The 14,525-nt window shown below is 44.3% G+C and overlaps 1 protein-coding gene across 4 annotated transcripts in view; it reads left to right on the top strand.

Moving 5' to 3' along the window:
- Positions 1-935: 935 nt before the first annotated feature.
- The window catches only part of RIT1 (Ras like without CAAX 1), a 16,655-nt gene continuing 3,065 nt past the window's right edge, over positions 936-14,525 (top strand). Inside the window, exons 1-8 of one of the 4 annotated variants that reach the window (XM_072733580.1) lie at positions 944-995; positions 1,180-1,230; positions 1,453-1,577; positions 1,726-1,782; positions 4,767-4,840; positions 5,061-5,252; positions 7,036-7,273; positions 11,827-14,283. In XM_072733580.1, coding sequence (XP_072589681.1) covers positions 1,472-1,577; positions 1,726-1,782; positions 4,767-4,840; positions 5,061-5,252; positions 7,036-7,266 — 660 coding nt within the window. In that variant the 5' untranslated portion in view covers positions 944-995; positions 1,180-1,230; positions 1,453-1,471 and the 3' untranslated portion in view covers positions 7,267-7,273; positions 11,827-14,283. The other 3 variants (XM_025997278.2, XM_072733578.1, XM_072733579.1) reach the window with 3 other exon arrangements.

The raw sequence follows: 14,525 nt of genomic DNA, 5'->3' as shown, positions 1-14,525 counted from the left end.
TCTGATAGCCCAACAAACTGAAACCCACCAGAAAAATATTTCATGGGCCCAGAAGTCTGCATATAGTTCCAAGAGTTTATGACTTAACCACAGTAAACCCTTCAAAATCCAGATGAAAATATGGAGGATAATTAATGGTAGACTACCTCCATTTTGGTACTGTAACTCTGATTTACTGAACACAGGAAATGAAATACATTTTTAAGGAAATACACATAATTCACATTATTTTTAGGAAAGCTTTCTTAAGAGGAAGGCTGAGTAGAAATTTTTAAAGATTTTTATTTACTCATGAGAGACACAGAGAGGCAGAGACATAGGCAGAGAGAGAAGCAGGCTCCTCAGAGGGAGCCTGAGGTGGGACTCCATCCCTGCACCAGGATCATGCCCTGAGCCAAAGGCAGACGCTCAACTACTGAACCACTCAGGCTCCCTGAGTAGGAATTTGTTTTCCCAGAGCCAGCTTCCTCCCTGTACCTTTGTGCGCTCCTTGAATAAAGGTGAAGGTACAGATGATGCCTTCAATTATTGCTGCATTTAATCAAAGCCCCTGTGAAAGCTCTTGTCTGTGAAATCCTGAACTACTGCTGTGGGTAGTACAATTTTTAAAAAGCAAAACACCTACTTTTCGAGTCTCATCCATAAATGTGGAGTCCAGACCTGTGGTCAATCTCAGCTGAATGTTTGCCGCTCCTCCGCACCTGACCCTGGCGCGTAGATGCACCTTCGGGGAGGTTGGCTTTGTGCTGAAGCGGAATTTTGACCTCTGCGCTATTTGGGGGAGAATTTGGTGGGTGCCCATTTCGTGTCACAAACAGCACACATTCTCGGAAAGAGGCACCCTGTGTCCGTCCCCTCACCACTGCCGACCCCTCCGTCGCGCGCGCGTGCGCACACTTTGCAAGCCGAACTCTGGGGGCGGGGCCAGGAGCACGTCACGAGCCCCCGCCCCCCCTTGGTGGCGCCATCTTCCCCTACCACGGGAGGGGTCACAGGTCAGCGCTGGAACCTCACGCGGGGCGGGAGGGCGAGCTTGGGGTCTGGGCGCCGCAGGGGCGGGGGCGAGGGCGCGCGGAGGGGCCGGGGGCCTGAGGGCCCGGCCCCTGGTTTCCGCGCTGACGCCTTGGTCTGAGGAACCCTAAAGCTGTTTGGCCGCTTTTGTTTTTCTTCTGGTAACAGCACTACTTGGGAACGCTGTGCGGTGTCGCCGGCCGGGCTGTCCCGGGGAAGGTGAGGTGCCGGGTCGGGGGCCGAGGGCAGGGGTCGCGGGCGTCGGGCCGGGACAGGGAGCTGCTGGGGGACGTCGTGCCGGGGACTGGCGGGTGGAGGGGCCGGGGGTCAGGCGCCGGGGCGGGGGCCGCTTACTGCGGAAGGGGCCCGGAAGTGCCGCGCGGGGAGGGGTGGGGGGTATGGGAGGCGGCCGGGGTACAGCGCGTCCTTCTCGCTCTCCAGGTGCGCGTCCCGAGGGATCATGGACCCGGGGCCGCGCCCGGCGGGCAGCAGCTGTGGCAGCCCCGCCAGCCTCTCCCGAGAGTACAAGCTAGTGATGCTGGGTGCCGGCGGCGTGGGGAAAAGTGGTAGGTGCCCTAGTGCTTCCACTTGACCAGAAGTGCTCGCTCCCACCTCCCCACCGGAACCAGATGGGAGGCAGGCCCTGTGGTCTCCGGTGTTGACGCGCGCAGTTCACGTCTCTGCGGACTCTAACTTTCGTTTCTTTTTTTGAAGCCATGACCATGCAGTTCATCAGCCACCGATTTCCAGAAGACCACGACCCCACCATCGGTAAGTCATATAACCACCGAAGTTTCCAAAGAACTGTATAGGCCTGCCTGTCTTAGTGTCAATTTTTGAAACAGTTTTTAACTACTTAGCTTTGGAGCCTTTTTTGGTTTCCTTCCGAGATTTAAAAAAAAAAATTATTTATTTATTCATGAGAGACAGAGAGGCAGAGATACAGGCAGAGGGAGAAGCAGGCTCCATGCAGGGAGCCCCGTGTGGAACTCAATCCCAGGTCTTCAGGATCACACCTTGGGCTGAAGGCGGCGCTAAACCGCTGAGCCACCAGGGTTGCCCTCCTTAAGAGATTTTTAAATTTCATAATACTTGGTGAGCAGATATTTTTCTCACTTAATTCAGTGTGTCCTTAAAGCATCTGCTGTCTTTTGTTGAACATTCCTGCCACACTTTTGTCCGTTACCATTTCGTGGTTGCCAGGCTGCATTGCCAGGTGAAAGGGAAAGCTTAAAGGGCACATAACAAGGCTTTTGCTGTCACTTTTCTAAGGGTCTCTGGCCCTGTAACTATGAGTCAGCTGGTTTGAACTTCCACAAAAGGAAGCAGAAAAACAAGTCCAGCCAGCCTGCTGAATGGGGACAACTCAGACCTGCAGCCTGGACTCCTCATCCACTTCCTTATTTTTCAAGTTTATTACATAGTAAGGTCTTATTTCATGTCTTGTAGCACTTAGTGCTGTGTTTTTGGCAAAACACTGTTAGAGTAAAAAGAAATTTGTTTTGCCCTATTAAAAAGAGTCGCTGTTCTCTACGAAGACTAAGAACATTGCTGTCATTCCTGAGCCATAAGGAAGGAAGCATGCTCCATTCTAAGGGTTTATGTCCCAGGATAAAATAAAAATGGTGGGAAGGGGAGGGGAAGGCACAGAAGGCCTGCCATGTTACTAGTATTTTCAGAATGTGACCATGTGTCACGATCTTGGGTCTTTAGAAAGGATTTCCATTGGGCCAGGCCTCTGCTGCACTGTTTCCACAAAGCCAGTGAGAGTTCTGTGCCAAGCCAGCTTTGGATGTAGTCATTTTATATAGTAGATGCTTCTGTGGCTTGAGGAAAATAGAAACACTGCTGGTCTTAAAGTACAGCATTGTTCAGAGATTCAAACTACATAGGGAATTCTTTTTTTTTTTTTTTTTTTTTTTTTAAGATTTTATTTATTTATTCGTGAGAAACACCGAGAGAGGCAGAGACACAGGCAGAGGGAGAAGCAGGCTCTATGCAGGGAGCCCGATGTGAGACTCAACCCCGGGGACTCCAGGACCACGCCCTGAGCCAAAGGCAGCTGCTCAGCTGCTGAGCCACCTAGGCATCCCTACACAAGGGAATTCTAAAACTCAGTTTAGGACTTTGGATAATTTACTTAGAACTCCACAAATATTTTTTCCTTTCTTTAAAGTAAAACTCATGTTTGTTCTATAAAAGAGCTAATTTTTTAAATCCGTTGATTCCCACCCCCCAGTCAGCTGGTCTCCTGACAGTATTATCTGATTCAACAGCAAACATGTGTCTTCAGTTCCCATTTGAGCCAAGGACCTGTACTAGGCCCTGGGAGTTGGAAAGATGTAAAGATTGCTCTCATCAAGTTTATAATTTAGGGTCTTTTCTTAAGGGGGTTTTGTTTCAAACTTTGCTAACTCTTAAGAGGAAAAACTCTACATTGTAGCCAAAACATATGCAAGTATGTGTGTCTATGGGTATATGTACATATGGATACATATATATGTGTAACTGATATCAGGAAACTATATGTCATTACATGTTCTATGCTCTTGTATTTTTTTTCTTGTAAATTTTTGTTTTAATGCTGGTCCCAATCCATTAAGTTTATTCACAGCTCACTAATCCTAATGGATCATGACCTGTAGTTTGAAAAACATTGGTTTAGTGGGCTCTTTGAAGAAGAGTCAGGAGCAGGAGGTTAAGAATATTGAAATACACTTCAATGTAAGCAGCAATTGTTTGAATGATGGAAATACTGAGTGGGTTTTCTTTTTTTAAACTTCCTTGTGTTTTCCAAGATTATTATGATAATACACATAAATTTACTTTCATAAAGAAGAATTTATAACAACATGTACTGTTTAGAAAAAAGTAAATGATTTTTCTTTGCTGTGCAGTATTAAAATGAGGAACCACAGAATTTGGTTAAGTACATAAGGCTTTTGAGTTGAGCAGCCCTTGGTTTTCATTCTGGCAGTGTAATCAACTATGTAATATGGGAATGATATTTAATGATCTAGAGTTTAATTTTCTTTATCTGTATGGTGGAGCTAATACTGTGGATTGATATATTTGTCACTATTGGAATATTGCCACTGTTGAATGAGTTAAGGTAGATAGATTACTTAGTATAATGCTTGGTATCTAATAACTATTTAACAAATGGTAAAGTTACTTTTTGAGCCCAAATTTTTGGGGGTGGGGAGAGGAAGAGAGGATCTTAAGCAGGTTCCATGCCAGTGCAGAGCCCAGTGTGGGGCTCAATCTCAAAACCCTGAGATCATGATCTGAGCCAAAATCAAGAGTCAGATGCTTAACCAAATGAGCCATCCAGGTGTCCCAGAGCCTAATATTTTTTAAAAAGACAGAATAGAATCCTTTTTTAGTTTAGAATTGTAGGTAGAGTCTTATAAACAATGAATAAGCTTCTGTCGTCACTTAGGTGAAAAAACACAAAACACCTGAATTGAAGACCCAGTTTAGGTACCTCAATGGATTGAGCATGCTTCCTGAGAAAATCCGGGCACTTAACCTGTGTGTAATCTACCTCTCCATAAGATGATTTTAAAAATAAAGTTACAGGGTACCCAGCAGGCTCAGTTGGTAGAGCACTCAACCCTTGATCTCAGGGTCATGAATTCAAGCCCATGTTGGGCTTAGAGATTACCCAATAAAGAAAAAAATAAGAAAAAAAAAATAAGATTGCATATTCCTGTGTTTATGGGTTTATGGTACACTTTTCTTCCCTCCTGTAGAAGATGCTTATAAAATCCGGATCCGTATTGATGATGAGCCTGCCAACCTGGACATTTTGGATACAGCTGGACAGGTATTAAATCTTAGAATGCTGTGTATAAAGGTGTTTTCACTCTACTAGAGGGGAGGGAAAGACTTATGCAGAGAAGATCACCAGTTCATTTCTCTTAATTTTTCATGCCCTCTGACTCAGGATAGCAGGTAATTGATACATATCTCTTCTTTAATCTGAAATAATAGCAAATGTGTATGTAGCTCTAGGTTGCATCAATAATGATCCTGTTTCCTTGTAGGCAGAGTTTACAGCCATGCGGGATCAGTATATGAGGGCAGGAGAAGGGTTTATCATCTGTTATTCTATCACTGACCGTCGAAGTTTCCATGAAGTTCGGGAATTTAAGCAGCTTATTTACCGAGTTCGACGCACTGATGATACACCTGTGGTTCTGGTGGGAAACAAGTCTGACCTAAAGCAGCTAAGGCAGGTAAGGAGAGAGTAGAAATGCAGTCCATGGACTCAGGAGATCAGTCGTGGTTGTTTTGCTGTATATAGATTCTTTTGCTTTAGAATAAGAATTTTAAATTCTCTCTGACTTTAGAAATTTCTCTATACTAATTTGCAATTAATTTGGATAAAATCTGGATTTTAGAAATCAGTTTACACCACAGGATGAGAATTAGAAAACAAATAGAGTGCTTACTTATTTATTAAAAATTTTATTTATTTGAGAGAGAGAGAGACAGAGCAAGGGGAACAGCAGAGGGAAAGGGAGAAGTAGGCTTCCTGCCGAGTAGAGAGCCTGATGTGGGGCTCCATCTCAAGACCCTGAGATCATGACCTGAGCTGAAGGTAGGCACTTAACCGGCTGAGCCACCCAAGTGCCCCTAGAGTACATACTTATTAAGTGGAAGATCATAGAATGTTCATTTTCTTAAACCTTGGAAAATAATCAGTCTATGTTGTAGTAGAACAAATCTAGGTTAGACTTCAAGATAATCTTCCTAGGACGCCTGGGTGGCTCAGCAGTTGAGTGTCTACCTTTGGCTCAGGGCGTGATCCAGGGGTCTGGGATCAAGTTCCCCGTCGGGCTCCCTGTGAGGGAGCCTGCTTCTCTCTCTGCCTATGTTTCTGCCTCTTTCTTTGTATCTCTCATGAATAAATAAATAAAATGTTAAAGGAAAAAAAAGATAATCTTCCTGATGGTGAGGATCATGAAGGAGACCTGCAAGGGGAGAATAAGAGAAATTGTAGAGGATTCTAGAGTAAGCTGTACTCTTAAAACTGGAAACAGTGTTTAAAATCTCGCTGTTTGGTGTAGAGTTGAAGGAATAGTGGACAGACACATGGTGACCACTGGTGGAAGCAGCAGAGTGGTATAGACTTTTTGGAAGTAGTTTGACAGTAGATAAGTTCACAGTGCTTCTCACTTAATGCTGTTTGAAAAAATCTATCCAGGAATTTATATGTAAAACATTCGTTGCCAGGCTGCCATGGTAGCAAAAAGTTAGAGAAAGTCTAAATATTCGGTCCTAGGAGAAATTATGATCATCCCTAATTGGATATATCAGTTTTGGATTTTTTTTTATCCTTTAGGAAAATTAAAATTACATATTTGCTGTCTGACTTTTCCTATTTCAAAGAGTTATCTTTAAAATGGATTAGAGGGATCCCTGGGTGGCGCAGCTGTTTAGCGCCTGCCTTTGGCCCAGGGCGCGATCCTGGAGCCCCGGGATCAAGTCCCACGTCGGGCTCCCGGTGCATGGAGCCTGCTTCTCCCTCTGCCTCTCTCTCTCTCTCTCTCTCTGTGACTATCATAAATAAAAAAATAAAAATTAAAATTAAAAAAATAAAAATAAAAAAATAAAAATAAAATGGATTAGAAAAAAAAATGGATTAGAAATAGAATCACGAGGTGGCTTGGTGGTTGAGTGTTGTGTCTGCCTTTGGCTCAGGTTGTAATCCCGAGACCCCTGGGATCGGGCTCCACATCGGGCTCCCCACAGGGAGCCTGCTTCTCCCTCTGCCTATGTGTCTGCCCCTCTCTGTGTGTCTCTCATGAATAAATAAAATCTTAAAAAAAGAATTAGAATCACTTTATAGAAAGGCAGAGGATCTTAGGATTCAGTCTCCCAACTGAACTCTGGACGTCTCCAGAGTTGAGGAACTCTATTTCTGTTAAGATAGCCTCTTCACTTTTCACTGTATGGGGCAGCTGTGACTATTTTCTGTGGTTACCACTCTGTTTTCTCATGTTTACATTTTTAAAGGTCACCAAGGAAGAGGGACTGGCTTTGGCCCGAGAATTCAGCTGTCCCTTTTTTGAGACGTCCGCTGCATACCGCTACTATATTGATGATGTATTCCATGCCCTTGTACGAGAGATACGTAGAAAAGAAAAAGAGGCAGTGCTGGCCATGGAGAAAAAGTCTAAACCCAAAACCAGTGTATGGAAGCGGCTAAAATCACCATTCCGGAAGAAGAAGGACTCCGTAACTTGAAGGGAAGGTGTGTGGGTTCACCTGTAAACTGCAGGACTTACGCAGAGCCACCCGGTGACTTGTTCTAGTGAGCACTGTGCTTGCTCTTTCTCCTGTGATGACTGTTCCTTTAAATGTAACTGATGAAGGGGATATACCCAGGGGGCATTTTCAATGAAGTGCTGTTTAGAGTACTGTCCTTTAGCTAATTCTTACCTATTAACCCAGTTGAGCACTGTTTACTTGTAAATTGTCACATTAGAATTTGATCTACCAATGTTTTGGGTTCTGTTCCTGATAATAGTTAATTATTGTCAATTGTTTATACCCTGGGGGAATATATATTTACCATGTGTGTTTGATAAGCTCACACGAGGAAATTTCCTGCTGTGCATGACTCCCATGTCCTTTTCAGCTTGGATTCCCTGAGATCTTCCCAGGGAAGGGCCTCGCTTTCTTCTAATCACAGGTGCTTCTTGGACAGTGAAAACCATGTAGTAAGATCAGTGGTGCAGGTCAGTTAGTAGCCTGTTGCAGATTAGGGACTGATGAGATTGGGGAAGCCAGGCCATGGAGGAGGGTGGGTGGGACTTCCATTGGGGAGAAGCAGTATTGGAACCGTGTTCCCAGGCCAGCCTGGCTTTCCAAAGACCTGCACATTTGACCCAAATGTACTGGGCTAGGTGAGGACAGGCAGAAGTGAGTGACATGTATGAAAGTTTCTTCTAGGAAGTTACTTTGTTCTCACTTTCAGGATTTAGCCTTTCCTTAGCTTCCAAGGTTTATGCTTTGGGAACCATTACTGAATTACTAAACTCTTGTTTAGACCCTTGGTTGGGCCAGCCATTGCCCTGTGCATATGTATTTTCTTCCCCAGAGATGTGCACACTAGTACCTTTACATGAGGTGCTTTCCTGTATTCTAGAAGAGCAAGGCCTGGCAAAATGTTTTTAGGTCCTTCATCAGGCTACCATATAGGAGAGACATCAGGAGTTAGAGTAAAATCATGTATGTGCCTCCTCAACACAGACAATCACTAGACTCTGTGCTCAGAGAAAACCTGGGGCATCTCTGTGCCAGTGAGCCAGGCGTGAAGCTTTAGAATTCCTGTGTGTTGAGTTTCTCATTGAAGATTTCTTCAGAGGGACCTTGGTGAGTTCACCACACAGGGCTGTCTGAGCCTTGGCAAAACTTAGCCTAAGAGAACACCACCCTGATATTGTGCATAACTGGGAAGCTAATGTCCTGGGAAGGAACAGCTTTAAGTGTTAGTGGTGAGTTCTCTTTTTAGAATCAGAGTATTTGGATACATGAACTTATTGTGTGTGAGAAGTGCAGAAGTGCTAAGAATAATGTAGTGCAGATTGAACATTAAATGTCACGGCTGCAGAGTTTGTGACTATCTTAAACCCTGAAGGACGTGACTGCAGGACCTTGTAAAAAATGCGCACCTTAACTTGCTGTTTGCCACTTTCATTACTGGCAGAGAGACAGGGTGGCTGTGTTTTGTCCTCTTACTCAATGTGGCATCTGCTCTAGGTTTAAAGAAAGGTGATGGTTGCAGCTTTCTTAGCTAAGCCGTGGTCCCCTTTGAAACCAAATAAGTCATGTTTTATGGTACTCAAGCCATTCCAAAAGTGAAAGACCCAGAATTTGAATCAATTGCAGGACAGAAATCTGATAGGAACCATAGCACTTTAGAGAAACATGAAGATAGAAGAGAAATGGAGTGCAATTCTATTTTAACAGTATTTCACCATATTTAAATTAGCTTAGAGCCTTTTACGTGTAATGCCTTAGCTTCTCAATACTAATGACCTAGGGAATTACTAGCTGTCAAGCAAGAACTTGACAGCTGTATAATTATTCAGGACATTCAGGGCAGCAGAGACCTTTGCCAGAAAGAAAGATTCATAAGGGAATTTATACTGCATATAAGAAAAATAGCAAATTTGTGTTTTTAAGACTGTCCCTGTCCTATATTTGGTCATTGGATTAATTAGCCCATTGGTATTGAGAATTGTATTCATGGTGCTACATAGTTCAAGGGAGTGTAATATGTGTAGGTAACAGTTCTTCTATTCTTAGTGATGATGAGTATGTAATTTATAAGCTCCGAATAGTCAGGTTTATCCAATTTGAGGGCATTCAAATCAATTACTGCCTGGAACTTTGAAGAGAGAAACATTCAGGGACAAGTTTAAGCACTGGAACTATTCATGCCTGTGCCACATTGTTAAGTTAAAAAATTTAGAAACTAGTGTCTAGAATGAGCTGTTTAGAACTCAGGAGGGGATATGTTTAATTCTTCTCATATATTAGCAAGAATTGGTCTACTGTGATGCCTGGGGGGCGGGAGAAGGAAGAGAGCAGTCTTTCACTTAATGCACTTGTATATGAAGACAGTTTATATGACACAATACAGAACTTTTAAACAAATTGTTGGGTTTCTCCTTAACCTGTGTGTGGGTGGAAATGCTTGGAATTGTTGCACAAAGGTCATTTTAAGAACACTTAAATACAATAAGATTTTATGTTCTGGAAAATGCTGATTCAAAAATGTGAAACGGGTCGTGGCAGAGCAGCATTCCCTTTGTTCACCTAGTCCCTGTCAGGTGATCCGCTGGGACTCCCATCAGAGTATTCATGGGCCACGTCTGTGCACTAAAGCACCATGTAAGACCAAAGGATTTGAAGGAATAAAAAGTATCCCTGTTCTTGAGGTTGATAAAATCAGCATATGCAACTAGAGGTTGATCATAGGGTAGTAGATTTCCCTGCTTCAAACTGGGAATGTTAAGGAATTCAGAGAAGAAAAGACCCTATAAGGCTGGGTCCAGTGGGGTGGCACAGAAATGGAAGAGGAGGCAAGTTGAGGAGATCAAAGGTGATTTCTGAAGTTCCTCATTTAAAAAATTTTTTTAAAAGATTTTATTTATTCATGAGAGACAGAGAGAGGCAGACACAGGCAGAGGGAGAAGCAGGCTCCATGCAGGGAGCCTGATGTGGGACTCGATCCCAGGTCTCCAGAATCACAGGCTCTGGGTCAGAAACAGCCAAGAGCTGTTCTGTTCATCATTTTCTCAGCTTAACCTCTGGATATTCTGATTTGATAGATTCTGATAGGATCCAGGAATCTATATCAAATCACAGATGATTCTAATGAGTAGAAGTCACTGAGCCTGGGATGATGATGGCGCTAAACCGCTAAGCCACTGGGGCTGCCCATTCCTCCTCATTTCTAGTGCTTATTACTTAGTTTCATTAAAAAACAGTTATATGCATTTAGGAATCTCCTGAAACAAATAATTGGTAGTGTTGCTGCTTTTCCAGACTTCCAAACTACCTGAGAAGGGTGACAAATTCAGTCTTCCTTTTTAGGAGTCCGTGTTAACTTTGACAAGCACTTAGCTTTAAGAGATGTTTCAGTACTGAAAACGGATTTGCAGTCATCCTGGATTTGTTTATGTTTTTGTTTTTTTTTAAATATTTATTCACAAGAGGCACATAGAGGCAGAGACATAGGCAGAGGGAGAAGCAGGCTCCCTGTGGCGAGCCCAATGTGGGACTCGATCCCAGGACCCCAGGATCACAACCCAAGCCAAAGGCAGGCAGACGCTCAACCACTGAGCCACCCAGGCATACCAGTCATCCTGGATTTGTATTCAGGGGCTCCTGGGTGACTCAGTTAAGCATTTGACTCTTGATTTTGGTTCTGGTCATGATCTCAGGGTTGTGAGATCTCAGCAGGGAGTTTGCTTGGGATCCTCCCTCTCCCTCTCCCTCTGCCCCTGCACCCTGCTCAAGCACTCATATGCTATCATGTGCACGTACTCTCTCTCTAAGATAAAATAAACCTTTAAAGTTTGTGTTCAAACTATCTTCATGGGATCCCTGGGTGGCTCAGCGGTTTAGCGCCTGCTTCTGGCCCAGGGCATGATCTTGGAGTCCCGGGATCAAGTCCCACATTAGGCTCCCTGCATGGAGCCTGCTTCTCCCTCTGCCTGTGTTTCTGCCTCTCTCTCTCTCTGTGTCTCTCATAAATAAATAAAATTTCTTTAAAAAACAAAACTATCTTCATGCATTCATTAGCTCAGCGGGAACTGAGATTTGTGGCCTTAGCGACACAGGGAAGTAGTTGGAGACCTGAGTTCTCTGATGAAGGAGATCACTCATCTTGTCCTCAAACATATCTCTCTCTCTCTCTCTCTCTCTTTTTTTTAAAAAGATTTTATTAATGAGAGACACAGAGGCAGAGATATAGGCAGAGGGAGAAGCAGGCTCCCAGCAAGGAGCCCGACACAGGACCTGATCCCAGGATCCCAGGATCATGCCCCAAGCCAAAGGCAGACACTCAACTGCTGAGCCACCCAGGCATCCTTGCCCTCAAATGTCTCTAAATGCTCTTGCTGCACAAATTAAATTTGTCTTTCTCTTTTTCCTACTAAGAATTGTGTTAAATAATTAGGTATACCCTAAATTAGAATATTGAGGAAAATAGCGAGTGTATTTGTATTTTACTCAATTTCTGACAAGTGCTTTTCAGGGAAAGTTGGAACCGGGTTTTGCTGTTCTTCCTAGGTTTGCTGGTTACCTATGGCTCAGTGCCCTTCCCGTGTGGCCAGACTGCACCCACATCCATGAAGAAAGTGAGAGCCGCCTTAGCTCCTGTCTGCAGAAAGCAATGTTGTCCTTTGATGACTAGAGTTGGCTTGCTGCTTGTCTGGTGCATAGGACCAAGCATGGCCTGGAGGGTAGGATGGATTTTAGATTTTAGGAAAATGCAGCCAAACAGTATAAGTGAGTCATCCCTTACTGAGAGCCTTGCAAACCTATTTCCCTTCACTGTCCAGATGGTTGGAGCTTGGGGAGGGCTAGCTTCCTGAGGCTAACGAGTGAGTGACCGTAGCCAAAGACTCCTAGCATGTGGCTTCTGCTTCCAGGGGCATACAGTGGATTGGGAAGGCAGGGCAATTCATAAGCAACCTAAAACCATGTTAAGAAAATATAGAAAGATTTGGATTAAATGGGTAAGTAGAATTAGGCCATGAAGATTTTCAAAAAGAATCTCATGACTTGGAACAACAAAAAAGTCAAGAGTCCTGTATGTAGGACAACTCCAGTGCAGGATTGGAGAGTAGGAGAGTCAAGACTATTCGTGATATAGGTGGGATGAGCATTGAGAAACACGCTTGGGGTTAGAGTACACGTCAGGACATACACAAGGCAGGGCCGAGTGTGTGTGAAACCGCGAGGGCCAGTCTGAAGTGTGCATGGCTCCCCAGTACATGTCTGCTCTGGGTCAGAAACAGCCAAGAGCTGTTCTGTTCATCATTTTCTCAGCTTAACCTCTGGATATTCTGATTTGATAGATTCTGATAGGATCCAGGAATCTATATCAAATCACAGATGATTCTAATGAGTAGAAGTCACTGAGCCAGATGTTGTTGGAGGGCCATGGGTGGGCATTGGAGGACTGTGTGGAGCAGTGATGGGTGGCTGTCACTGGGTGCGGAAGATGTCAGCGGCTGTGGGAGCGGGGTGGGGTGGGGTAGGAAGTGCTGGGACTAAGCAGTAAAAAGGTGTGGGAGGAAACAAGGGACTGTGGCTCCCAGCAAAGAAAACTCCTGCTTTGTTAGAAGGAAACCCCTGGACAGAACAAAGGATCGTTGAGTGTGAATGTTTGGGGTATGCTGAAACTTACAATCTACTTTTAAATATCTGTTGGCCTTGAGACAAAATTACTGAAATGTTTTTAGCTTTGTCTAATAGTCCTTGCTTAAAAAAACTTAGCATACACGATCACATCATTAAGTCACCCAGTTTTTTGAACAAAAGCTGCTGGGGTGGGGATGTGTCATTTCCTGCCCTTCCCAGAGCTGGTTATTGCTAGTTTTATTGCAGTTTGCTCTGAGCCAGGAGAAAATCTCTAGCTTCAGAACTACCCCCCCACCTCCCATCAGATGTTTTCCTGAGTTTCCTTGCACACCAGTGGTTGATGATGCCAAGTATGTGCTCAGAAACAGTGCAGTCCAGTATAAAATCTGTGCCGGCCAGGAAGGCATACCTGCGTATCTGGTGTAGTCAGTGCCACCCAAATGCTGTGGCCACTCCCACCATCAGATCTGCTGACACTCTCTAGAGCACATGTGGGTCTGGTTGCAGCATATACACACCCACGACTGCTACCACCCAAAAAACTAACAAAAACAAGGTTCCAGGGCAGCCCTGGTGGCACAGCGGTTTAGCGCCGCTTGCAGCCAGGTGTGATCCTGGAGACCCGGGATCGAGTCCCACGTCGGGCTTCCTGTATGGAACCTGCTTCTCCCTCTGCCTGTGTCTCTGCCCCTCTCTCCCTCTGTCTCTATGAATAAATAAAATCTTTTAAAACAAACAAAAAAACCAAGATTCCACACTAGACCAAACTTCTTTGGAAACTCTAACTCAGCAATAAGTAGGAAGAGGCACGGATTTTTTGTGTTTGCTTTGGGTCTGCTCCTAGACGATATTTTGTCCCCTGCCTGTCCTCCATTCCCAAACCTGTATTGAGCGCCTGCTAGATGCCAGACATGGTGTTGGATGTTGGGAATTCAGCTGTGTGAATGACAAGAACACACCTCTTGGTGCCTCAGGTCTGTTTTTTAGGGACCTCCGATTTTTTTTTTTTTTAAGTAGTCTCCATACCCAACATGGGGTCTGAAACTCACAACCCTGAGATCAAGAGTGGTGTGCCTCCTGAGCCAGCCGGGCATGCCAGGCACTGATTCTGATGCATGCTATCTCCTGTGACAGATATGGACTGAGTGCTGGACAGTGGGAAGGGTAAGGAACAATTCCTTGAACAATTCCATGTCCACTTGGAAAAATGCCCGACTGGAGACTGATCTGGTGTGTCAATGTCAGTCATGGAAATGTCCAGTTTCAGAGTTGTGAGTTCCAGTCCCACACTGGACGAGGAGAGGACTTAAATGTTAAAAAAAAGAAGAAGGAGAAGGAGAAAGAAGAAGGAGAAAGAAGAAGAAGAAGAAGGAGAAAGAAGAAGAAGAAGAAGAAGAAGAAGAAGAAGAAGAAGAAGAAGAAGAAGAAGAAGAAGAAGGAAGAAGAAGAAGAAAGAAGAAGAAAGAAGAAGAAGATGTTTTCAGCTTTCTGAAAAATTATACTCTGTGGCTAACCTGATGTTGCTCTTGAATCACGTAAAGAGGACCCCAACACTAGGCTGTTTGTCTTGGCAAATAAACCACGAGGTATGGGACATGGATGAGGTCAACGGCTCGATCTCT

Source organism: Vulpes vulpes, chromosome 13 (genome assembly GCF_048418805.1).
Source record: "Vulpes vulpes isolate BD-2025 chromosome 13, VulVul3, whole genome shotgun sequence".
NCBI lineage: Eukaryota > Metazoa > Chordata > Mammalia > Carnivora > Canidae > Vulpes > Vulpes vulpes.
This window is presented reverse-complemented; position numbering and strand designations above follow the sequence as displayed.